Source organism: Lissotriton helveticus, chromosome 1_1 (assembly GCF_964261635.1).
Source record: "Lissotriton helveticus chromosome 1_1, aLisHel1.1, whole genome shotgun sequence".
In the NCBI taxonomy this organism is placed as follows: domain Eukaryota; kingdom Metazoa; phylum Chordata; class Amphibia; order Caudata; family Salamandridae; genus Lissotriton; species Lissotriton helveticus.
The window spans coordinates 551,475,474-551,496,738 of record NC_136057.1 but is presented as its reverse complement, the minus strand read 5'-3'; the positions used below and the strand labels follow the sequence as shown (position 1 = coordinate 551,496,738).

Below are 21,265 nucleotides of genomic sequence, written 5' to 3'. Positions count from 1 at the left end.
ATCCAGCGTCTGAGGCTGTGGGCAGCATCGTTGGTGTCGGAGGGTTCGGTGGGTGGGTGAGAGCGAAGTTTGTGTGTAGTTGGTCTTCGGTGATTTTGCTCCAGCAGCGGCGGGGGATCTGTTGGATGCGGTAGTGTGTGGTGGGTTTCTGGAAGGCGAAGTGGATGCAGCGGTGGTCGGCTCAGAGGAGTTCAGTGGTGTGGCTGTTGGAGATGTTAGGGCTTGAGGAGAAGACTGGGCTGAGCGTGTGGCCGGCGGAGTGGGTGGGCATTGTGACGAGTTGCTTCAGTCTGAGGTTGGCGAGGTTATCGATCAGGGTTGTGGAGTTGTTGTTGTTCTCAAGTTGAAAGTTCAGGTCTCCAAGGAGGATGTAGTCGGTGGAGCTCAGGGCGTGCGTGCTGATCAAGTCGGCGATGGTGTCACTGAACTGGGGGCGGGGTCCTGGGGGGGCGGAAGACAAGGGTGCCTTTGAGGGTGGAATTAGGGTCTACGTGGATCATGAAATGCATGTGTTCGGCTGTGCTGAGGCCGTCGAAGGTGCTAGTCAAGACCCTGATGCTGTTCTTATGGACGATGGCGATCCCTCCTCCGAATCCTTTGTTGCAGTCTCTGCAAGTGATCTTGTAGCCATGGCTATGGTGATGTCGGGTGCGGAGGAGTCGTTAAACCAGGTCTCTGTCATTCCATGTGTGCCCTGTTGATGCCCGAGGTCAGTTTAAAAGCAGCCCTGCATTGCAGGACTGCTTTTAAAAATTGTGCATAAAAATTTGACTTTGGTGTATAACCTTAATAATATCAATTACCGTAATAACAATAAAGCTAATAATAATAATTATAATGTGTTTTACTAAGTGGTTCATAGCTCAAGTTTGCTATTTCTCAGTATTGTAAGTATTTTTCTGTTGCTCTAAGAAAACTTTAAGTTTCCTAATAGATATTAAGACTGAGGTAAGAAAGTATAAAACATAAATCAATAGCAAAGTGTAATAACAATGATGTAAACGTCATTTAAGAGAGGAACGGGGTTAAATAATACAATGAAGTTATCTGAAGCTCTCGTCTTCTCTTTTTGGGGGATATTTAAAGTGCAATAATTCTCGTCAACAATATCAACAATACCTAAAGTACGAGGTTAGAATACTGTTGTTAACCTTCCATTATAGGGTCAGTTTAATGCAATGAACACTTACCCTTTGGCGTTAGCATTAGAGGCTGGTGCATACCGCCTAGGTGTACAAGTACTCTAAAGCTTGTATTACACTGAAGCCGATCTGACACTGTGGTGGTAATACTCCATATCTTTCCAGAGTTGTAATTTGGATTAGAACAAAGATGGTCATCTCGAATTCTAGAAAGAATAAAGTAAAATTCATATTTTACTGGTAAGGTTTTGCAGGAAATACAAAAAACCTAAGCACCCAAATAAAATAATCCCTAAAGCAAATACACAGTAAAGTGTTCACAGGATGACCACATTTGGAAATGTAGAGCATACGTGTTAATTACATATCTACTTTAAATATTGTAAATATAATCCGAATTTTATTAGGCCATGGTGTCTGGAATACACCTCCAGAATGTATGTTTATATAAAACTGGCTGGAGAGGCTGGAGGTTGGTGGAGCATAGAATTGAGGTGCAGGGCATGTGCTAACAAAAATAGAATTAGATAAGTAGTGCACACAGCAGTCTTGCCCCAAGAGAAAGATTCCATAATGACAGTAGGACATAAAATCAGTCACAGGTCTCGGTCCCACTGCCTCAATCAAGATCACTACATGGGCAATAAGGGAGCATAAGAGTGAGGCATTCGCCACAGCCATTTACTACTCTATCAATGAAATAGGAAAAAATACTTAGTCACACAGATTTGTAATATATTACCAATAAATAGTCTGATAGGGATACCCCACCCCGAACCCAGAGAGAATGGTGTCAACCTCAGTCCAGAACAATATTTCTCTGAGCTTTGTGGCTATATGAATTATGTGCCATCTCCACTAGTCTGATAGGATTCATGAAACAGTGGTGTACTTCAGCAGTGCATAGTGATAGTTTGATTCACTCCCTTTGAAGAAGGGGCAGGGATTGGCTTTCATATTTTGAGACGAAGGCACGCGTTACAAAGTCTGGGAGACCGCAGACAGGCTGTCGGTGGCCATCCACCTGCCATCTAGGGCATTAGTCAAACCGCTGCATTACAATTCACCTGGGTGGACTGCAGGAGTAGGGGGGTAGGACCACCACCTCTCACAGGATCAAAGATCCTGCCAGGTTAGCTGTAGAATTTCTAATCCCTACAATGAGGGCGGTGCCGTAGGAATTGGAACATCCCTTTCCAACTGTTCATGGTGGTCCCACCACCATTAACAGGCAGCCGGAAAGTGACTTTGGGGACCTCCTCGGCCAATGCTGTGTGGCCAAGGGGGCACATGTGGTGCTCCCTCAAACATCCATGCACCATGTGCAGGCACCACATGGTGCCTGGCACACGGTGCATAGATGTTTAAAAACATCCCTTTAACAATTGCAGCATGTGGTGCCGCCCTTTTCCGGGCCATGGCATGGGGAGCAAAAAAACAATAGATTTAGGCCCAGATCTCTGTACTGGGGTTAATGTATGAGATTGCTCTGCATTTTGTCTATCAATTGTTCTCTTTGCATTTGTCACCCCGAGAGGGATGGGTTTGCCCTGATGTGGTCCTGTGGTCTCCATACCAGTGGAGTCAAGCTATCCTGGCTGATGAGGTGGTACCCCGAAACGAGTCCTAGGATGCCTGTTTCCAGTCTAATGAGGACCTGGCCTGGCAGTTGGTGTTGGACTGTTCCCATGGGAAACAGGGTCAAGACTGGTTTGCACTCGGGTGAATGTATGACATTGTTCTGCAGTCTGTCCATCAATTGTTCTTTTTGCACTTTTCCGGGCCACAGCACAAGCCTTTATTGAAAAAGGAATGTTTCCAACAGTTAACAGAGAGTCGCATTCTAATCTGGCAGGTGGGATCACCTACTACTTGCTGGCCAGTTCCAATCCCGCAACGACCGTCCGCGATTGTAATGGCCCCCCTAGTGTCCCTCATTAGGCAAAATGTATACGTTTTTGCATTGGTTTAGAACACTTCATCAATCAGATCATCTGAAATTTCATTTTTGATCATCCACACTAAACAGACATAAAAGAACAGGATTTTTCGGAAACACTGCACTCTGCATCATATCATTCATTAGGCTAGTTAGAAATGGGGATATCTAGTTGGCAATGGCTGGTACCAATGTCCAAATAGGGACCCTTCTTCCTAAGTCAGGGCAAGTGGGCTACCCACTTTGATAAGCCCTGCTCAACCCTGTGGTAACGTAGCACAAGCAATTAGGCCTATCTGAGAGGCATTGTGTGAAGCATTTATGACCATGCACAGTAAGGCAGTAACTGCACCACAAAAGGACACAACTCAAGTGGGTATAGAAAAATTGCACCTTTATTTAAGTTTTAACACATGACTCTCAAAGCATTTTAGCAAGCCACAATGCACGTAAATCAGTATGGACTTAAAAATGCAATAACGTATTCACCAAAACGTGGCACTGACTGAGTTCACGGCCTGGGTTTACGCGACCCGTTGCACACCAGTTACCTGCTGTTGGAAGGGGACACAGCACGCAGCTTCTCGAAGAATCGGAGACGGTGACAGGCAGACTCCTAGCAACCACAACTCTTGGTTGCAGTGGTCCACAGCGTGCACTCACAAGGACTCAGGCACTCGGGGACACGGCTGTGGCGACCCGGGGTGGTGGTGGCGATGACTCTCGTTGTTCAGCTCCGTGGTGGGTTCACAGCGGCAGCAGCTCTCTCTTAGCTGCGGCAGCCCACAGGGCAAATCACGATGATGGAAAGTTGGCAAAGGAGCGGGCACTCAGTGGCAGCAGCTCTCTTAACTGCGGCGGCCCACAGGACGAATCACGATGATGCAAAGTTGGCAAAGGTACCGGCACTCAGCGGCAGCAGCTCTCTCTTAGCTGCGGCGGCCCACAGGACAAATCACGATGATGCAAAGTTGGCAAAGGTGCGGGCTCTCAGCGACAGCAGCTCTCTTAGCATTGGTGGCCAACAGGACAAATCACAATGATGCAAAGCTGACACCAGTGCGGGTACTCCGCGGCAACATCTCTCTCAACTGCTGCTGCCTACACAGATTCAGCGAAGGTTTCGAAGGTTCAAATTAAGGTGGGCTCTCAGTGGCAGCAGATCTCTCTTAGCTGCGGCGGCCCACACAGAGTTAACAAGGGTTACCAGTCCGCGTTCCTCACGGTAGAACTAGAGGCTCCGGATTACTCGACGGGGGCCTCACCTGCAAGTAGAATCCCTCGCACAGAAATTCAGATGGCTGACGGGGTAAAGTCTAATGTCCCTGAGCCTTCAGCAGGAGGCGCTCTCAATTCAGGCCCTTGGGTAGTTTCTTCAGTAATCTTGGTGAAAGTTTCAAAGTCCTTTCCTCTGTTCACTCGGACAGAGTTTCGTCTTGACATCCATAAGGAATGTACTTGGAAAAGATTTCAGCGCAGCGTTTTATACCTAAAATGTCTTTGTTCTCTAAAAGTCACAAATCACTGATTCTAGCCAGAACCTGTTTGGTGGGGTCGGGGAGCACTTGGTTTACGAGGCGACATCCTGCTCTTTGAGAATCAGGGGCTCTGCTATCAGACGTCCAGTCGGAGGTGGGGCCATTTTTCACCTTGCCAGGCACGGCCAAGCTCAGATCAAAGAGTCATCCCTCCCCATGCTCTGAATGCCGATCTCTCTCTCCAGCCAGGTTTGACCTAGCTGGCCCTGCTGCTCAAAAACCAGATGGCCAATACACATACTAGCAAAGCCTACAGGAAAGCTTAGGCCAAGAAAATACCTCATTTCTAGAAGAGGCATTTTCAAACACGGGATATTTAAATGATCCTTACTAAAAGATGTATCTCAATGTCCTGAGCTTAAACATATCAAATTTGAATTTCCTATCATGTTCCTGGGGGGAAGGTAGTGTTATGGAATGTAATATTTAGCCTGCCCATTCTGGCCTATGAGAGCGGATCACCTCACAATTGTAAACAGTGAAAAGGAGGGTAACTCGCTATTAGAACATGCTACACAGAAGTAGGCATGTTTTTCTTGTCACAGACAGTTCACCCTGCCATAGGGGTGTCTTACATGGTGGGAAGGGAAGGTGCAGGGACTGGGAAATGAGCCAATTATGGTTATCCCAATTCATACAGTTATCTTTACACTGGGAGCATTCGCGCTGTGGCACTGATTAGCACTGGCACAGCACCCAGAGCATCTAAATCCAGCCAACATTAAAGATAAGAAGCTAAAAGAGGAAGTTGCCAGGTCTAACACGTGTCCCCTCCAGCTGGACTAACCATCCCCTTGGGAGTTCTCATCACTAAGGAGGAAAAATCTGGATATACCTTCAGCATTGGCGTGTTCTGTACCAGGGCGGTGTTCCACTGTGAAATCCATACCCTGTAGGGAAATGGACAACCTCAACAACTTGGCATTCTCACCCCTCATATGCATCAACCATCTAAGGGGCCTGTGGTCTGTCTGAACCCGGAAGTGAGTCCCAAACAGGTATGGTCTCAGCTTCTTCAGCGCCCAGAACACAGCAAATGCTTACGCACAATTGCACTCCACCTCTGTTCCCGGGTAAGAACCTCCTGCTTAGGAAGGCTACCATTGGCCTAGTCCCTCCTCATTGATCTGTGACAGAACAGATCCTTTACCATGCTCTGAGGCGTCTAAAGTCGGGCGCCAGAAGCACGCGTGCGTTGCACATGGCAGTCTTCAGGGCATCATAAGATTTATGACTGGTGTCAGTTCATAGTTTTCCTTCTTTGGCTGCTTCTTAAAAGTCAGCTCAGTCAAGGGTGCAACAATGTTGCCATATCCCTTTACAAACCTCCTGTAGTACCCCGTTAGTCCTAAGAAGGTTCTCACCTGCGTCTGAGTCTTGGGGGGTTCCCACGCCAGGATAGTTTACATTTTGGGCCGAAGGGGCACCACCTGGCCCGCTCCCCACAAGATGCCCCAAATACACTACAGAATTCTGCCCAATCTGGCACTTACTGGCTTTAATTGTGAGGCCTGCCTTCTGCAGTGCCATCAATACCTCCCAGAGGTGGCGCAGGTGGTCCTCCCAAGAGGAGCTAAACACTGCAATGTCATAGGCGGCACTGAAATCTTCCAACCCAACCAACACCCAGTTGACCAACCTCTGAGAGGTGGCAGGGGCATTCTTCACTCCAAAGGGCATCACCCGGAACTGGTAGTGCCCATTAGGGGTAGAGAATGCAGACCTCTCCTTTGCTCTCTAGGTCAAGGCGATCTGCCAATACCCACATGTCAAATCAAATGTGCTGAGGTATTTTGCAGCCCCCAAAGATCTACGAGCTTATCAGCTCTGGGGATGGGGTGCGTGTCAGTCTTTGTGACTGAATTGAGGCCCCGATAGTCCAAGCAGAACCGAAGTTCTGGGGTGGTACCAGGTGCTGCAGCTTTTGGTACCAGGACCACTGGGCTAAACCAAGGGCTGCTAGAGGACTCAATCACCCCAAGGGCAAACATTTTGGTTTCCTCATCCTTAAGGTAAGCCCTTACCCGGTCAGTCACTCAGTATTCCTTGTGCTTAAAGGGAGGACTGTCCCCAGTGCCCACGTCATGGACACACCAATCAGTGACAGTAGGCACCAGGGAGACCAGATCACTGTATTGCCCCAACAGTTGGCGACAATCACCCTGCTGTTCAGGTGCCAAGATGGTGGAGAGGACCATGCCCTCCACTGACCCATCTCGCTCCCCTGCACACAGGAGGTCAGGAAGGGGTTCACTCTCCTCCTCCATCCCAGCATCTGTGGCCAGAAGCATGCCCACTTCAGACTCCTCAAAGTGGGGCTTCAGGTGGTTAACATGCAGGATCCACAAGGAATTCCTGGGAGACTGCAAGCCCACCACATAGGTAACAGGACTCTTGCACTCCACCACCTCATAGAGGCCGACCCAAACCTTTTGTTGTGGGTGAAACTCGATCAGAGTGGCATTCTGATCGTGCCAGCATGTCATCTCTTCCTGGTTGGCTTCCAGGTTTGCCTCAGCAAGTTTCCTGAAACGCCAAGTCTTGTTCCTGAAGGCTTTGCGTTCAGGAACTAAACAAATCCTGGGGAGGTTTCCTGGGAGATTGCTCCCAGCCTTCCTTGACCAGACTTAGAGGCCCTCTTACCGGGTGACCATAGAGCAGCTCAAAGGGACTGAACCCTAAGGACCTCTGTGGCACATCACGGTAAGCAAACAACAGGCATTGCAAGAGGACATCCCACTTATGCCTCATGGGCTCACCTAGGCCCATAATCATGCCCTTAAGGGTCCGGTTGAAACTCTGAACCAGCCCATTCCTCTGGAGTGGTAAGGAAAATGGTGAACTTCTATGTTAACCCACACTCCTCCCACAGAGACTACATGTACTTGGAGATGAAGTTAGTTCTCCTATCAGACACCACCTCTCTGGGAAATCTCACACGGGAGGAAATCCCCGTCAGTGCCAGTCCCACAACGGGGTAGTGACTGTCCTGAGCGGGACGACCTCAGCGTACCTGCTGGCATGGTCCACCAATACCAGGATAAACCGCTTGCCCATGGCTGTCTTGGGATCCAGAGGCCCTACAATGTCAATGCCCACTCTCTCAAATGGGGTACTCACAATGGGAAGGGCTATAGTGGGGCTTAATCTTACCCCCACCCTTCCAACTTGCCTGGCAAGTCTCACATGACCCTGACCCAGGCAGGTCGCTCCCCACGCCACGCAGCACCACCAGCCTGTGCCCGTGTCCTATCCCCGCTCAAGAAACCCTCCAAAAGCCACAGCAGCAAGAAATCCAGCTGGTTCACTGAAGACCTCCAAGAAGACCTGCGGAAAGCTAGAGAAGAACTGGCTCTGCGAACGAACACCAGACAGCTACGCAGCCCACAAGAACACCACCCACAGACACCATCACCTCATCAGAACCACCAAAAGGGCCTCCTTCAAAGACCACCTAGACAACAACGCACACAACAGCAAAGAGCTCTTCACCATCGTGAAGGAATTCTCCAACCCAAGCTCCAACACTGACATCCCACCCTCGCAAGACCTGTGCAACTCGCTCCCCACCTTCTTCCACCGCAAGATCGCAGACATCCACGACAGCTTCAACGCCACAACAGCCCCGACCACGTAGACACCCAAACCCACAACCACTACCCGCACCAACCGCCTGCTCTATTGGACCAACATCAACGACAACATCATCAAGGTCATGAACACCATCCACTCCGGATCTCTATCTTGCTCACACCACATCTTCAAGAAAGCCATCACCGCCATCGCACCCCATCGCCGAAAAGCCATCAACATCTCCTTCGAGACAGCAACCTTACCTGAGGCTGGAAGCACGCAGAGATCAACGTCTTACTCAAGAAACCAAAGGCGGACCCCAAGAACCTTAGGAACGTCCGGCCAATCTCCTTGCTCCTGTTCCGGCGAGGTCATCGAGAAAACCGTCAACAAACAACTGACCCGCTACCTCGAGGAGAACAACATCCTGGACCCATTCCAGTGCGGGTTTGCAGCAACCACAGCACTAAAACTCCCCTCATCGCTGCCACCGACACCATCAGAACCCTGCTAGAAAACGGAGAAACTGCAGTCCTCATCCTCCTGGACCTGTCAGCCGCCTTCGACACAGTCTGCCACCTCACACTATGAACATGCCTCCACGATGCCGGGATCAAAGAGAAGGCCCTGGACTGGACCACCTCCTTCCTCTCCAGCAGAGCACAGAGCATCCGCCATCCCCCCTTCGGCTACGAAGCCACCAAGATCATATGCAGCGTACCCCAGGACTCATCCTTCTGCCCAACGCTGTTCAACATCTACATGGCACCGCTCACCCACATCGCCCGACTACACGACCTCTATATCATCTCCTTCGCCGATGACACCCAACTGATCCTCTCCCTCACCAAGGACCCCTCACCCCCAAAACCAACCTCCACGAAGGAATGAAGGCCTTCGCCGAACAGATGAGGAACAGCCGACTGAAGCTGAACTCGTACAAAACGGAGGTCCTCATCCTCGGATCCACCCCATCGGCCAACCGCACTGGGAACAGCTCCTATACCCACCGACCACGCACGTAACCTAGGAATCATCCTCGACTCCACCCTGTCCATGACTAAACCGTCAACGCCGTCTCCTCCTCCTGCTTCAACACCCTCCACATGCTTTGCAAGATCTACAAGTGGATCCCCACTGAAAAACAAGAAGAACAGTCACCCAGGCCCTTGTCAGCAGCAGGCTGGACTACAGAAACGCACTCCACACAGAAACCCTAGCCAAACTCCTGAAAAGGTTTCAACGCATCCAGAACGCCTCTGCACGGCTGATCCTCGACATCCCTCACCGCAGCCACATCACACACCACCTGAGATACCTGCACTGGCTCCCCGTCAGCAAGAAGATAACCTCCAAGCTCCTCACCCACCTACACAAGACACTCCACAACACTGAACCAGCGTACCTCAACGGACGACTCAACTTCTACACCCCCACCCACCAGCTACACTACGCCAACCTCGCCCGCGCCACAGTCCCCCGCATCCAGAGAGCAATCTCCAGCAGCAGATAGTTCTGCCACCTCACCGCAAAGACCTGGAACACCCTCCCCATCCACCTTCAGCATACCCAAGTCCTGCTGACCTTCAATAAACTCCTCAAGACCTGGCTTTTCGAGCAGTAGCAGCATTTCTCTCAGCACCTTGAGACCCTCACGAGTAAGTAGGGCGCTTTACAAATGTATTGATTGATTGATTGATTGACATGTCCTGCAGTGAGCATCTGAGCTCCTGTGCATCTGGGGCAATAGAAGTGGGTGACCAGCCTCTCAAAGGTCTTGGTCTGTCTCAGATGTCCAGCCAGCGGCACATCATGAGCAAACCCCAGTAGGAAGGTCCTGAAGCGCTGGGGTACCATCAGCACACGGGCTGACCCAAGGTCAGCAACCATAGGCTTGCTGTAAAGGAGGTAATTCTCCCAATAGAGGCAATATCATACAGTGATCAAAAACGCAAAAAAAGAGTACTTCTTAGAAGCTATCAACCTCTCAAATAACAAACAGAAAGATATCTTTAAAATAGTCAATGACTTCATGAACCCCAGACTCCTCAGACAAGAGATTCCTCCATCACTCCCGCTATGCAATTCAATAGCAAACTATTTCGAACAGAAAATACTTAACCTTACCAAAGACTTCCCTGACCCTCCAAAGTCTGTTTCTGCTGAAAACATGAATCTAACGAATAATAAAATTAAATTAAATTCCTTCTCTCCGGTTAGTCTGGAAGAAACCCGTCAGGCCATCCTCGCCAGCAAGTCAGGCTCCCCTTTTGATCCCTGTCCCCCTCTGCTGTTACAGGCTCTAGTGGACACTGTAAATCCAAACATTAATGCTATCATCAATTCCTCCTTGGCCACTGCAGTTATTCCATCTACATGGAAAGTAGCTGCGGTTAAACCTCTACAAAAAAAAACCTTGGCTGTTCCCACCACACTTTCTAACCTCCGCCCTATCTCACTGCTCCCTCTCCTCTTCAAACTTACGGAAGCAGAAGTAAACAAACAACTGACCAGGTACTTGGAGGATAGCGACATCCTACATCCCAATCAAGCAGGTTTTAGAGCTAGACACTCCACAGAGTCAGCACTGCTTCATACGGTGGAAACACTTAAGACAGCAATGGATCAAGGAAAAAAGGCTGTCCTGGTTCTGCTGGATTTATCGGCGGCCTTTGATACGGTTTCACATCCCGTGCTAATTGGCCGCCTAGCAGAATCAGGAATAGCAGGAACTGCTCTCGAATGGCTGAAAAATTTCCTTAGCCATAGGAAGCAAGTTACAATATTAGGAAGCCATTGCTCAGATGAAAAAGCACTAACAACAGGGGTACCACAAGGCTCCAGCCTAAGTCCAATACTTTTTAATCTTTACATGACCCCTTTGATAGAGCTGATTTAATCTTTCCACATCAGCACAGTGTCATATGCTGACGACACTCAGCTTATCCTCATCCTGGATAACAACACAACCAAGGCAGAGGAAAACCTGAGAGACTGTCTGTCCGCAACGTTTGAATGGATGAGAAATCACCATCTCAAATGCAATTCAGGCAAGACTGAAATTCTCCCTTTTGGCCCAAAAAATCTTTTTTCTCCTAAAGATTGGTGGCCTCAGGATGCGGAAGTCCCCCCCAACACCATTTCAACTGCCCGTAACCTTGGGATACGGTTCGATGAGGCACTGTCTTTCAGACAACAAGCAGGTACGGTGGCAGGATCCTGTTTTAATGTAATCAAAGGCCTAAGAAGGTTTTTCGACCTTCTCCCCCTTACAGCCAGAAAAACGGTAGCGGTGGCGCTTATCACATCTCGTCTGGACTACTGTAACAGTCTTTATGCAGGTTCCAGCAAAGCTACACTGCATAAATTACAGATTGTCCAGAACGCCACCGCCCGTCTTGTGCTAAGATGGCCTAGGAAATCATCTGCCTCAGCGGCACTCAAGACACTGCACTGGCTACCCATCCATAAGAGGGTACTATTCAAAATCCTAGTGATTACTTTTAGGGCCTACCACCAGCTGGGTCCCACCTATCTGTCCAAAAGGTTTGGGAGATACGTACCCCCTCGTGCACTTCGATCTTCCAACCATAACCTATTAGTGACTCCCAAATTCAGACTCACTACAAAAGGGGGGAAATCTCTTGGAGTACTAGGAGCAAGAGCCTGGAACAAACTTCCACTTCAGCTGCGTCGGAAAATCTCTTTCGAAAAGCGCTCAAAACGTGGATCTTTAAAATCACTGACACCTTTTGTCTCTCCCTAATTTAAACTCCCTTTCAGGCATATAGGATTTCCCTAATTTAGATCCCCTTGCTCACTGTTGCCCATCTCATTGTGATTCGAATGTCTCAGCGCCAAGATGCTCCCTGGAGTGTAAGCTGCGCTCTATAAAAATAAAATACAAATACACATACAAATGTGACCCTGTCTGATCACCTGCTGCTTGTGCGGCGGCCTGTCGCCGCAGACCCCCAAAAAAGAAGGGCAGGTTCTCTGTTGCTCGCAAAATTCCTCCCTGGAGGGCCCCCCTTCCTGCTGCCAATGGGTCAGCTCCGGTAGGTGCCCTAGTTCAGCCACTTGTTCCCCTGTAGGTTCCAGTGCACCCCCCTCAAGGTCTGCTCCCTCCGGGACCGTGAGAACCCCAGGGCCGGTTTCCCACGCCCCCTACCCCTTCTCTTTAAGGCAGGGGCCTGGGCCTTACTTTCAGGCTCCAGATCCTCCTGGACACCTTTTTCATCTGTCATGGACCGAGTGGTCGCACACGCCCACTCAGGCAGACCCAACACATCCAAATGAGACTTTCTCTCCACTGTAGCCCATGGGGAGTTCTCTAGATCATTGCCCAACAGACAGTGCGGTGGGAGGTTTGGCCCCTGGCTACACAAAGGTTAGGGTGGATCCCCGTTTTGAGAGTGACAATTCTTTAACTACCTATTCCGTAGGCAAGCTGTGTCAGGATTGGCTCAAACACTCCACTTTAGCGTCAGTTAAGCTTCATTTGTCCAAATTGACTGACGATGTTGATCTGAATTACTTTGTCAAAGGCCCTGTTTCTGGCAGATCCAAAAGGTGGATATATGCTATTTGCAACGAAGTTTGGAAACTGTCCCAAATTGAGGTTGCTTCGCGCTTAAAAGCTATAGATCAAGCAAATTTAGAAAAAGTGCTAGCAGTTGTAGATAACAGCATTAACATGCTCTCTTCCTGCATTTACACATTAGAAAATATTGTTTCGTCTGTTGTTGATATTGTGCAAGAAGATGTCTCTGTTTTGTACCATGGCCAAAATCAATTGGGTTCCATTATGCAGTTTGCATGGACTTTACAAACGTTAAAGGCTGGGAAAGTACCCTGGGATTACATGAACACGTCCTCATTATTTGCCCCCTTTAATTTGACTGACAAACAGCAATTTATGTCTATGAAAGATGCAACTTTTTCTATGTTACATAATGAAAAAATAGAACCTTTGCTGTTTTCTGTCGCTAAGACAAATTCTGCTGTGTGGCTCGTACATGGGCTAAAACATTACCTTTCCCTCTGTTCAAGTTCGAAGCTTGCATGAAGTACTATGCTATAGGCAGGTATGAACCTCTGGGTACCGCTTATCTCCGTGAAACTTGGTCACTACCATTTACCTTTAGGTGCCTGAGGGAGGGAAAAGAGGTTTCTTTGAATGGTGAAGATTGCACAACGACACCTGATCACTCGTTAGTGTGTAGGAATATCCAATTGTAGGGCTGGTGTAATCAGAATGCACCAAATTTGGCCTGTGTCTTAAAGGGTACACCGGCACTTGCTATCACACCCACATTCAAATTACATGCAAACTGTGGCTATTTACTTTTAAATAATGAAGATTTTTGTGAGATGTTGGCAGGAATTCCTTAAATTGTTACGGTCTCCCAACGTGTAGTTTGCTGTAAAAACGTAATGTTTCCTCCTCCAATGGTAAGCTGGATGTTTCCATCTGGCCGTCGATTCTGACCTTGAAGGCAGAGTTCAACAAGATGAGTCGAATAAGAGCTCTTTTGTCCCAGAAAGAAGTCGCCCTTACTTCTGCCTGTGAAACATTTGTCCTTCACGTGGCAAACACTCGCACAGAAGTGCATGCCTTATTGAATACCGATCTGCCCCTGCATTTCGGGGAGTTAATTCACACTATTTTTAATGCCTCCTCGACCACAGGGCTGGCTCACTTTTTTAAAATTGTTAGTAGTTGCCCTGTGACTCCTTTCCAAACTATATACGGTGTGTTCCCGGCATTTTTTCATTTGATTTTCTCCAGCCTCTTTGGTGGATTTTCCTTGATGCTCGCTCTGGTTGCCGGAGTGCTTCTACTAGTTTGTTTATTTCAGAATGGATGCACATCCTGTGCCACAAGATGATTTGCTCCGGCTGTTGCTTCTCCGCAACCGAATGCTTAATTACTATGGAGCGCTGCCTCTGGCTACATTGAGTGCAGTTTATGGATTATCATTTCGATTTTCCTTTTTCACATGCGTCCAGCCTGTCTTTCATTGCCTGAGCTGCGATTTCGAATGGGCTCTGGATTTGTGTCTCTGCAGTACGGTGTCTCCCAACGCAGATTATGATCAACTGATGAGCCCCTTAGTTGCTCATGAATTGCTTTGTTCTGGCGGCAGGATTATGGCCTTTGCAGCGATGCATGGAGTCCTGGGATGTTGGAATATTTTTGCAGCGGCGCATCAAATCTTGGCACGCAGTTATATTGAAGTAACTCCGAGTTGTCCTCTGATGGCTCAGGTTCTTGAGGAACATGTATGTTCATTCCCGTTATTAAATTGGATGGCTGAAATTTTTCAGATGAGAACAATGACTTCCTTTTGGATGCTGTTGCAATGTACTGTGTATATACACTATTGGAGTGAAGTGCTTTTTCTGCTCTCTCTTATTTACGACTTGAGTCACATGTTGGACATCGGATTTTTTTAACTTTTTTTTTCAGGCCTCTTGGCATTACTGTACCCAAAAGTCATTACTAATTTGGAGTTTTTTCAAATTTCGGAGTTTGCTCCTGTTTTTTCATTTTGGCAAATTTGAACTTGATTCTATCTCTCGTACTTGAACTCTGCGTTTCTGCTTTGCCCACATTTCTTATCCGTGCTCCGATCAAGGTAGGGTGTAGTGGGGCTGAGCCTTGCATTCATACAGTGTTAAGTTAGCATGAGCTTATTAGAAGTTTAAATGCCATTTTACCTTTTGCTTTCTTTTGCACACAGCACACACGTTAGATATTATTTTGCTTCACTTGAGAATAATTTGTTTTTCTACATTGCTAGACTTGCTTTGTAAGCTTAGTCTGAACAGTGAGTGCAGAGGCCTTTAAGGTTATATCAAAACTGTTGCTTTTGTTCGAACTGATCAGCGCACATTTTAGACATATAGGCAGCTGTGGGCAGATTAGATACTGGCGCCTTTAATAATACACTGTGTTTAGGCATGATTGAACACACTTGGAGAACATTCGTATGCTGAGAGCTTGTGCAGAACTCGATGTGATTCACTCCTGCTAATCCCTGAGGTATGGGGTTGCCTATGCAAGCCTAAGAGACCTTCTTTAGTTATAAAATAACCTACTAGCAAGGGAGGGTGAAATATAGGTATATATTTAGCCTGTTTTCATTTAGCATTATAACATGCTTTCTCCCTTTGTATTTTATGGAATAGTAACTATGCTGACAATCTTGTTTCGTATCATATGTCTGCTTATATTAGCTAAGATGCTGCACCTAAGATCAGGGCGTTAAAATAAACATTTTAAACTTGCTCGTGTCTCCCTTTACTCCCTGTTCTGGACTGGTATTAGAGTATAACGAAAGAGTGCTCATGTTTCCCACCTTACCTGAGGTATCCTAAGTCGCATGTTCTGGGTTGTCTAACCATTGGTGACTTTGCTATAGGATGAAGAGCTAATGAGACACTGATGGTAGTCTGGTAGGGGATGTTGGGTATTAAGATGAGTTTTTGGTACACCCTAATTAACTGAGGTCCTGAGTCTCTGTGCACAGTTCTGTGACTGAGCAGAATCCCTGCAACATCCCCGGACATCGCCTTCCTGACAGAGACCTGGTTTAGTGACTCCTCCGCTCCCGACATCGCCATAACTATTCCAGACGGCTACAAGATCACCAGCAGAGACCGCACCGACGGAGTCGGAGGAGGAATCGCCATTGTCCACAAGAACAGCATCAGGGTCTAGACTAGCACCGACGACGCGCTCAGCACTGCTGAACACATGCATTTCCAGATCCACACAGACCCTAACTCCATCCTCGAAGGCACATCTTCTACCGACCCTCCCAGACCCTGCCCCCAGTTCAGCGACTCCATCGCTGACTTGATCAGCACGCACGCCCTGTCCTCCACCGACTACATCCTCCTCGAAGACCTGAACTTTCACCTTGAGAACAACAACGACAACAATTCCACAACCCTGATTGATAACCTCGCCAACCTCGGACTGAAGCAACTCATCACAAGTCCCACCCACTCCGCCGGCCACACGCTCAACCCCATCTTCTCCTCAAGCCTGCACATCTCCATCAGCCACATCACCGAACTCCTCTGGACCGACTACCGCTGCATCCACTTCGCCTTCCAGAAACCCACCACACACCACCACACCCAACAGATCCCCCGCCGCTGCTGGCGCAAAATCACCTAAGACCAACTACACGCAAACCTTGCTCTCAGCCCACCCACCGAACCCTTCAACACCGACGATGCTGCCCACAGCCTCAGATGCTGGATCGAGGATTATGCCAACACCCATGCCCTGCTGAAGAAACCCCCCCCACAGAGATACCTACAAGAGAGCTAGTTGGTTCACGCCAGAACTCCTAGCCTCCAAGCAAGCCTGCTGGAAACTAGAGAAGAAATGGCACAGTGAACAAACTCCGGACAGCCACGCAGCACACAAGGACGCCATCCGCAACCACCAACACCTCATCAGGGCGGCCAAGAGAACCTCCTTCAAAGACCGCCTCGACTACAACGCACACAATAGCAAGGAGCTCTTCAACATCGTGAAGGAACTCTCCAACCCCAGCTCCAACACCAACGACATCCCGCCATCGCAAGCCCTGTGCGACTCCCTCGCCATCTTCTTCCCCCGCAAGATAGCAGACATCCACGACAGCTTCAACACCCAACAGACAGCAACACAATAAACCCTCTGTACACCATCGACCACGACCCCCTGTAAGCCTGGGCCAGCATGAGGATCGATGACACCATCAAGACCATGCGCTCAATCCACTCCGGCTCTCCGTTAGACCCCTTCCCGCACCACGTCTTCAACAGAGCAAGCAGCTCCATCGTACCCCACCTGCGCAACGTCATCAGTCTTTCCCCCGAGACCGCGACCTTCCCAGAGATATGGAAACACGCCGAGCTCAATACTCTACTCATAAAACCTAAGGCAGACCCAAGAACCTCAAGAACTTCCGGCCCATTTCTCTGCTCCCCTCGCTGGCCAAGGTCATCAAGAAAACCGCCAACAGACAGCTAACCCATTACCTCGAATAAAACAGAATCCGGACCCTTCCCAGTCAGGGTTCCGCAGCAACCACAGCTCCGAGACTGCCCTCATCGCCGCCACCGACGACATCAGGACCCTGCTGGACAACGGCGAGACCGCAGCACTCATCCTCCTAGACCTCTCTGCCGCTTTCGACACTGTCTGCCACTGCACACTACGCGCACACCTCCACGCCACAGGGATCCAAGAAAACTCTCTGGATTGGACCACCTCCTTCCTCTTCGGCAGAGCCCAGAGCGTCCGCCTTCCCCCATTTCGTTCCAAAGCCTCCAAGATCATCTGCGGCGTACCCCAGGGATCCTTCCTCAGTCGGAAGCTGTTCTACATTTACATGGCCCCGCTCGCACACGTAGCCCGACAGCATGACCTCAACATAATCTCCTACGCCGACGACACTCAGCTGATCCTCTCCCTCACCATGGAACCCATCACCATCAAAGCCAACCTCCACGAAGGAATGAAGGCCTTCGCCGAGTGGATGAAGACCAGCCGTCTGAAGGTGAACCTCAGACAAGACAGAGGTCCTCATCCTCGGCTCCAACCCTTCATCCTGGGACAACTCCTGGTGGCCGACGGCATTGGGGGCAGCCCCGACACCCACAGACCACGTACGCAACCTGGGAATCATCCTCGACGCAACGCTCTTAATGACCAAGCAAGTCAACGCCGTCTCCTCCTCCTGCTTCAACACCCTCCGCATGCACCGCAAGATCTACAGATGGATCCCGACAGGTACAAGAAAGACAGTCACCCAGGCCCTTGTCAGCAGCAGACTCGACTACGGAAATGCCCTCTATGCGGGAGCCCCTATCAAGCTCATCAAACGACTACAACGCATCCAAAACACCTCGGCATGACTGATCCTCGACGTACCACGCCACGGCCACATCACCCCCCACCTGAGAAACCTGCATTGGCTCCCCGTCAACAAGAGGATATCCTTCAAGCTCCTCATCCACACACACAAGACACTCCACAAGACCTGTCCCAGCCTACCTCAACAGACGGCTCTTCTTCCACATCCCCAACTGCCAGCCACGCTCCTCCGACTTCTCACTCGCCACCGGAGCACCAAGACATGGAACACCCTCCTACTGAGCCTACAACAGACCCAAGACCTGCTGACCTTCAGGAGGAAACTCAAGACGATCGGTAGCACCCCCCCCCCAGTGCCTTGAGACCCTCGCGGGTATGTAGTGCGCTTTACAAATGATTGATTGATTGAAATAGAAATGGGCAGAGTCTTTCTTCCTCTAGTCAGAGCTCTGGGCAAACACCTGAGACGTGGCTAAGGAAATGAGGAACGGACTGGTGCCACTCTGGCTTCTTGGGTAGTCGCAGGCTTAAGTGTGAAGTACATTGTTTGTGATAGGGCATGCCCATTTGAAGCATGTGCAGTTGGTGGGCACAGACCCAGGCCATCCTATCAGGAGGAGGTCACAGCTCCTCCACACCAAGGTCCATTAGCTCCCTTTTCTGTGAGCCATTCACGGTCCCAGGTGACAGTTGGGGCATTACCTCTGAAAAGGCTACTAGAGGCTTTAGGCAGGACGATGCCAACTTTCTAAAAGTGGGATTTATGAAATTGTCATTTAAAATTCAATTTGACCAGCAGAATGGATTTTAAATTCCTATTATTTTTAGTCCTTGAACCATGGGTCTAGCTGTCCCATCCATGGAAAAGTCAACTTTGCCACAGTGAAAAATGTATTTTTGACTGCCAGGATATGCACAAAAATAATTATACACACCCTACATTTAAATACTATGCACCGTGCCCCATTGGCATCTATGACCTACATTAGGGGTAACTTATGAGTATCAAAAACAATGATTTAGGCATGGCAAATGATTTATTTTGCCAAGTCGAATTTGAATTTTTAAACTTCACACTCAAGCTGCAGGGGCAAGCCTGAAGACATGCTTTACCTTTGTCAATTTAGTGGTGGCAAAGTAGTGACGCAATCCAGTGGTGAATTTTAACTTACAGTTTTTGGGTACACACACTATCATATTGTCGGTACTTACAGGTAAGTTAACTATGCCAATCAGGGATTAGACAACTGTACAAATATTTTAGGGGTCAGAGCACCCACACCAGGCACCAGAAGGCAGTGTGGTTCAGAGTCCATACACCAGCAATACAATTCAGCAAAACCTATGGAGGTGACCACACAAAAAGGGTATTTTCTTATATTTACACATTGAAGACTTTACTAAATCACAGACAGAATTGAGGAACTTAAGGCAATTAGATGAGTAATATGTAAACAAGATGCAGCATGTGAAACACAAGCAAATCATTTATCCTATCTTTCCATTACACAGGAGTAACAATCGTGGGAAACTGTGAGGCTGTATACTGGGTGTAACTTTAAATGATAGGCGGACCTTTTTTCATTGTTTTACAGTTCCTGGAGGAGAGGTGTCGTCCAAAATAAGAAAATAATATTTTGTGGTTTGATCACATAGCAAGATTCCAGAACAGGAGGTCTTCTGAACGCCAGAACAAGAAGAAAGACCAAAACAATTACACAATTTGAGTAACAAATAGTGAGTTTGGAGAGGGTGAATGAATTGGTGACAGCAGAACATTGGACCCCGAGGTTCTTTTTGACATTTGTGATAATATGACAAGTTTGTGGCTAATATTTTTATGGTAGAACATGAGCTGATAATTGTAAATACAAATCAAAAATGTAAATGCTGAATATGTTAAGCATTTAATGAGGAACCAATTGGATAGATATTACTTTTTATGGTAGATACATTTGGTGAAGAAGATAATCATTACTTTATTGAATTGTATGTTATGACTGTATTTTAATATCTGTATGTATGATATTCAGTTTTAAATTATATTTATAGTGTATGTATGTTATTTTCTCTACATAACATTGTATTATACAATTTAAAATGGTAAATTTGGTTAGAAACAGGGTCTATAGTTAGCATTGGTTTGCGCCCTGTTAAAGTAGGGACCATAGAACTAGTCAGGGTAAGGTACACACTAAGAATAACTCAAGCTCACCCCCTTGGTAGCTTGGCAAGAGCAGTGAGCCTTATCCCCAGAGGCAATGTATAAAGTGTTTCTACAGGCACGCCCAGTGACACAGTGAAAACACCACAAGTGCTCTACACCAGTTTAACAAAATAGTCAATATTTATCTGCGTAATCATACACAAATCATGTTATGAAGTTTTCAAAATTAAGTAAAGTTTTTGTTCTTAGGAAACAATAGCTCTGACTGGGGCTATTGGGTTGTGTGTGACAAGAACAAATCCACAATTTCACTGTGACAATGAGGGAATGTGGGCCTGATACAGGAGTCAGGTAGACTCCAGCACGGTACCTTGGATATGCCAAAACTCAACGATGATGCAATGTGCAGGGAAGTGAGGTGTGGCGAAAGCAGGTGATAGGTTGATTCCTTACTGCTGTGCAGGGTCACTGGCATGTTGCCACTCAGGGACGGTGTGTTGCACAAAGGAGGTGAGGTGTCACTTTATCAAGGGAGGCGTCAGTTCCTGGAGGTGGTGCAGGGACATTGAGCAGTTAACTCCAGGGGACGATGCAAGGCACAGGGGAGGTGATGTATCTGTTGCAGGTGTGATTCTGCGGTTCTTTACTGCTGTGCAGTATCGATGATGAAGATGGCAGTCAAGCCGTGAGGCCTCAGTTTCGGGGTGTTGAGATCAAACCAATGGGCCACAGCAGCGGCGTTGGAGCGGTGAGTGACAGACGTTGGTGCCGCGGTGCTCAGGAATCCTGTAGTGGTGATTCTTCGGATGCGCGGCATCGGAGTTTGAGTTGTAAGTCGCGGTCATTGCGTCAAGCGAGGATTACAGCTTCACGCAGCCAGCGTCACAGAGTCAGAATTGCAGACAAGCGCTGGTTCTGGAGTTGCTCGGTGTTGGTTTCTTCTTGTAGCACAGAAACTCACTTCCAAGGGTACAGGAACTGGAAATGGCACTGCTTAACAAGTAGGGGTCTCAGCAGATGAGC

The 21,265-nt window shown here is 48.3% G+C and overlaps 1 protein-coding gene across 1 annotated transcript in view; it reads right to left on the bottom strand.

Moving 5' to 3' along the window:
• Positions 1-21,265, bottom strand: part of PIK3C2G (phosphatidylinositol-4-phosphate 3-kinase catalytic subunit type 2 gamma) — a 2,201,800-nt gene that overhangs the window by 1,965,748 nt on the left and 214,787 nt on the right. The window contains exon 4 of the mRNA XM_078674033.1: positions 1,191-1,348. Coding sequence (XP_078530159.1) covers positions 1,191-1,348 — 158 coding nt within the window. The remainder of the gene's footprint in view (positions 1-1,190; positions 1,349-21,265) is intronic.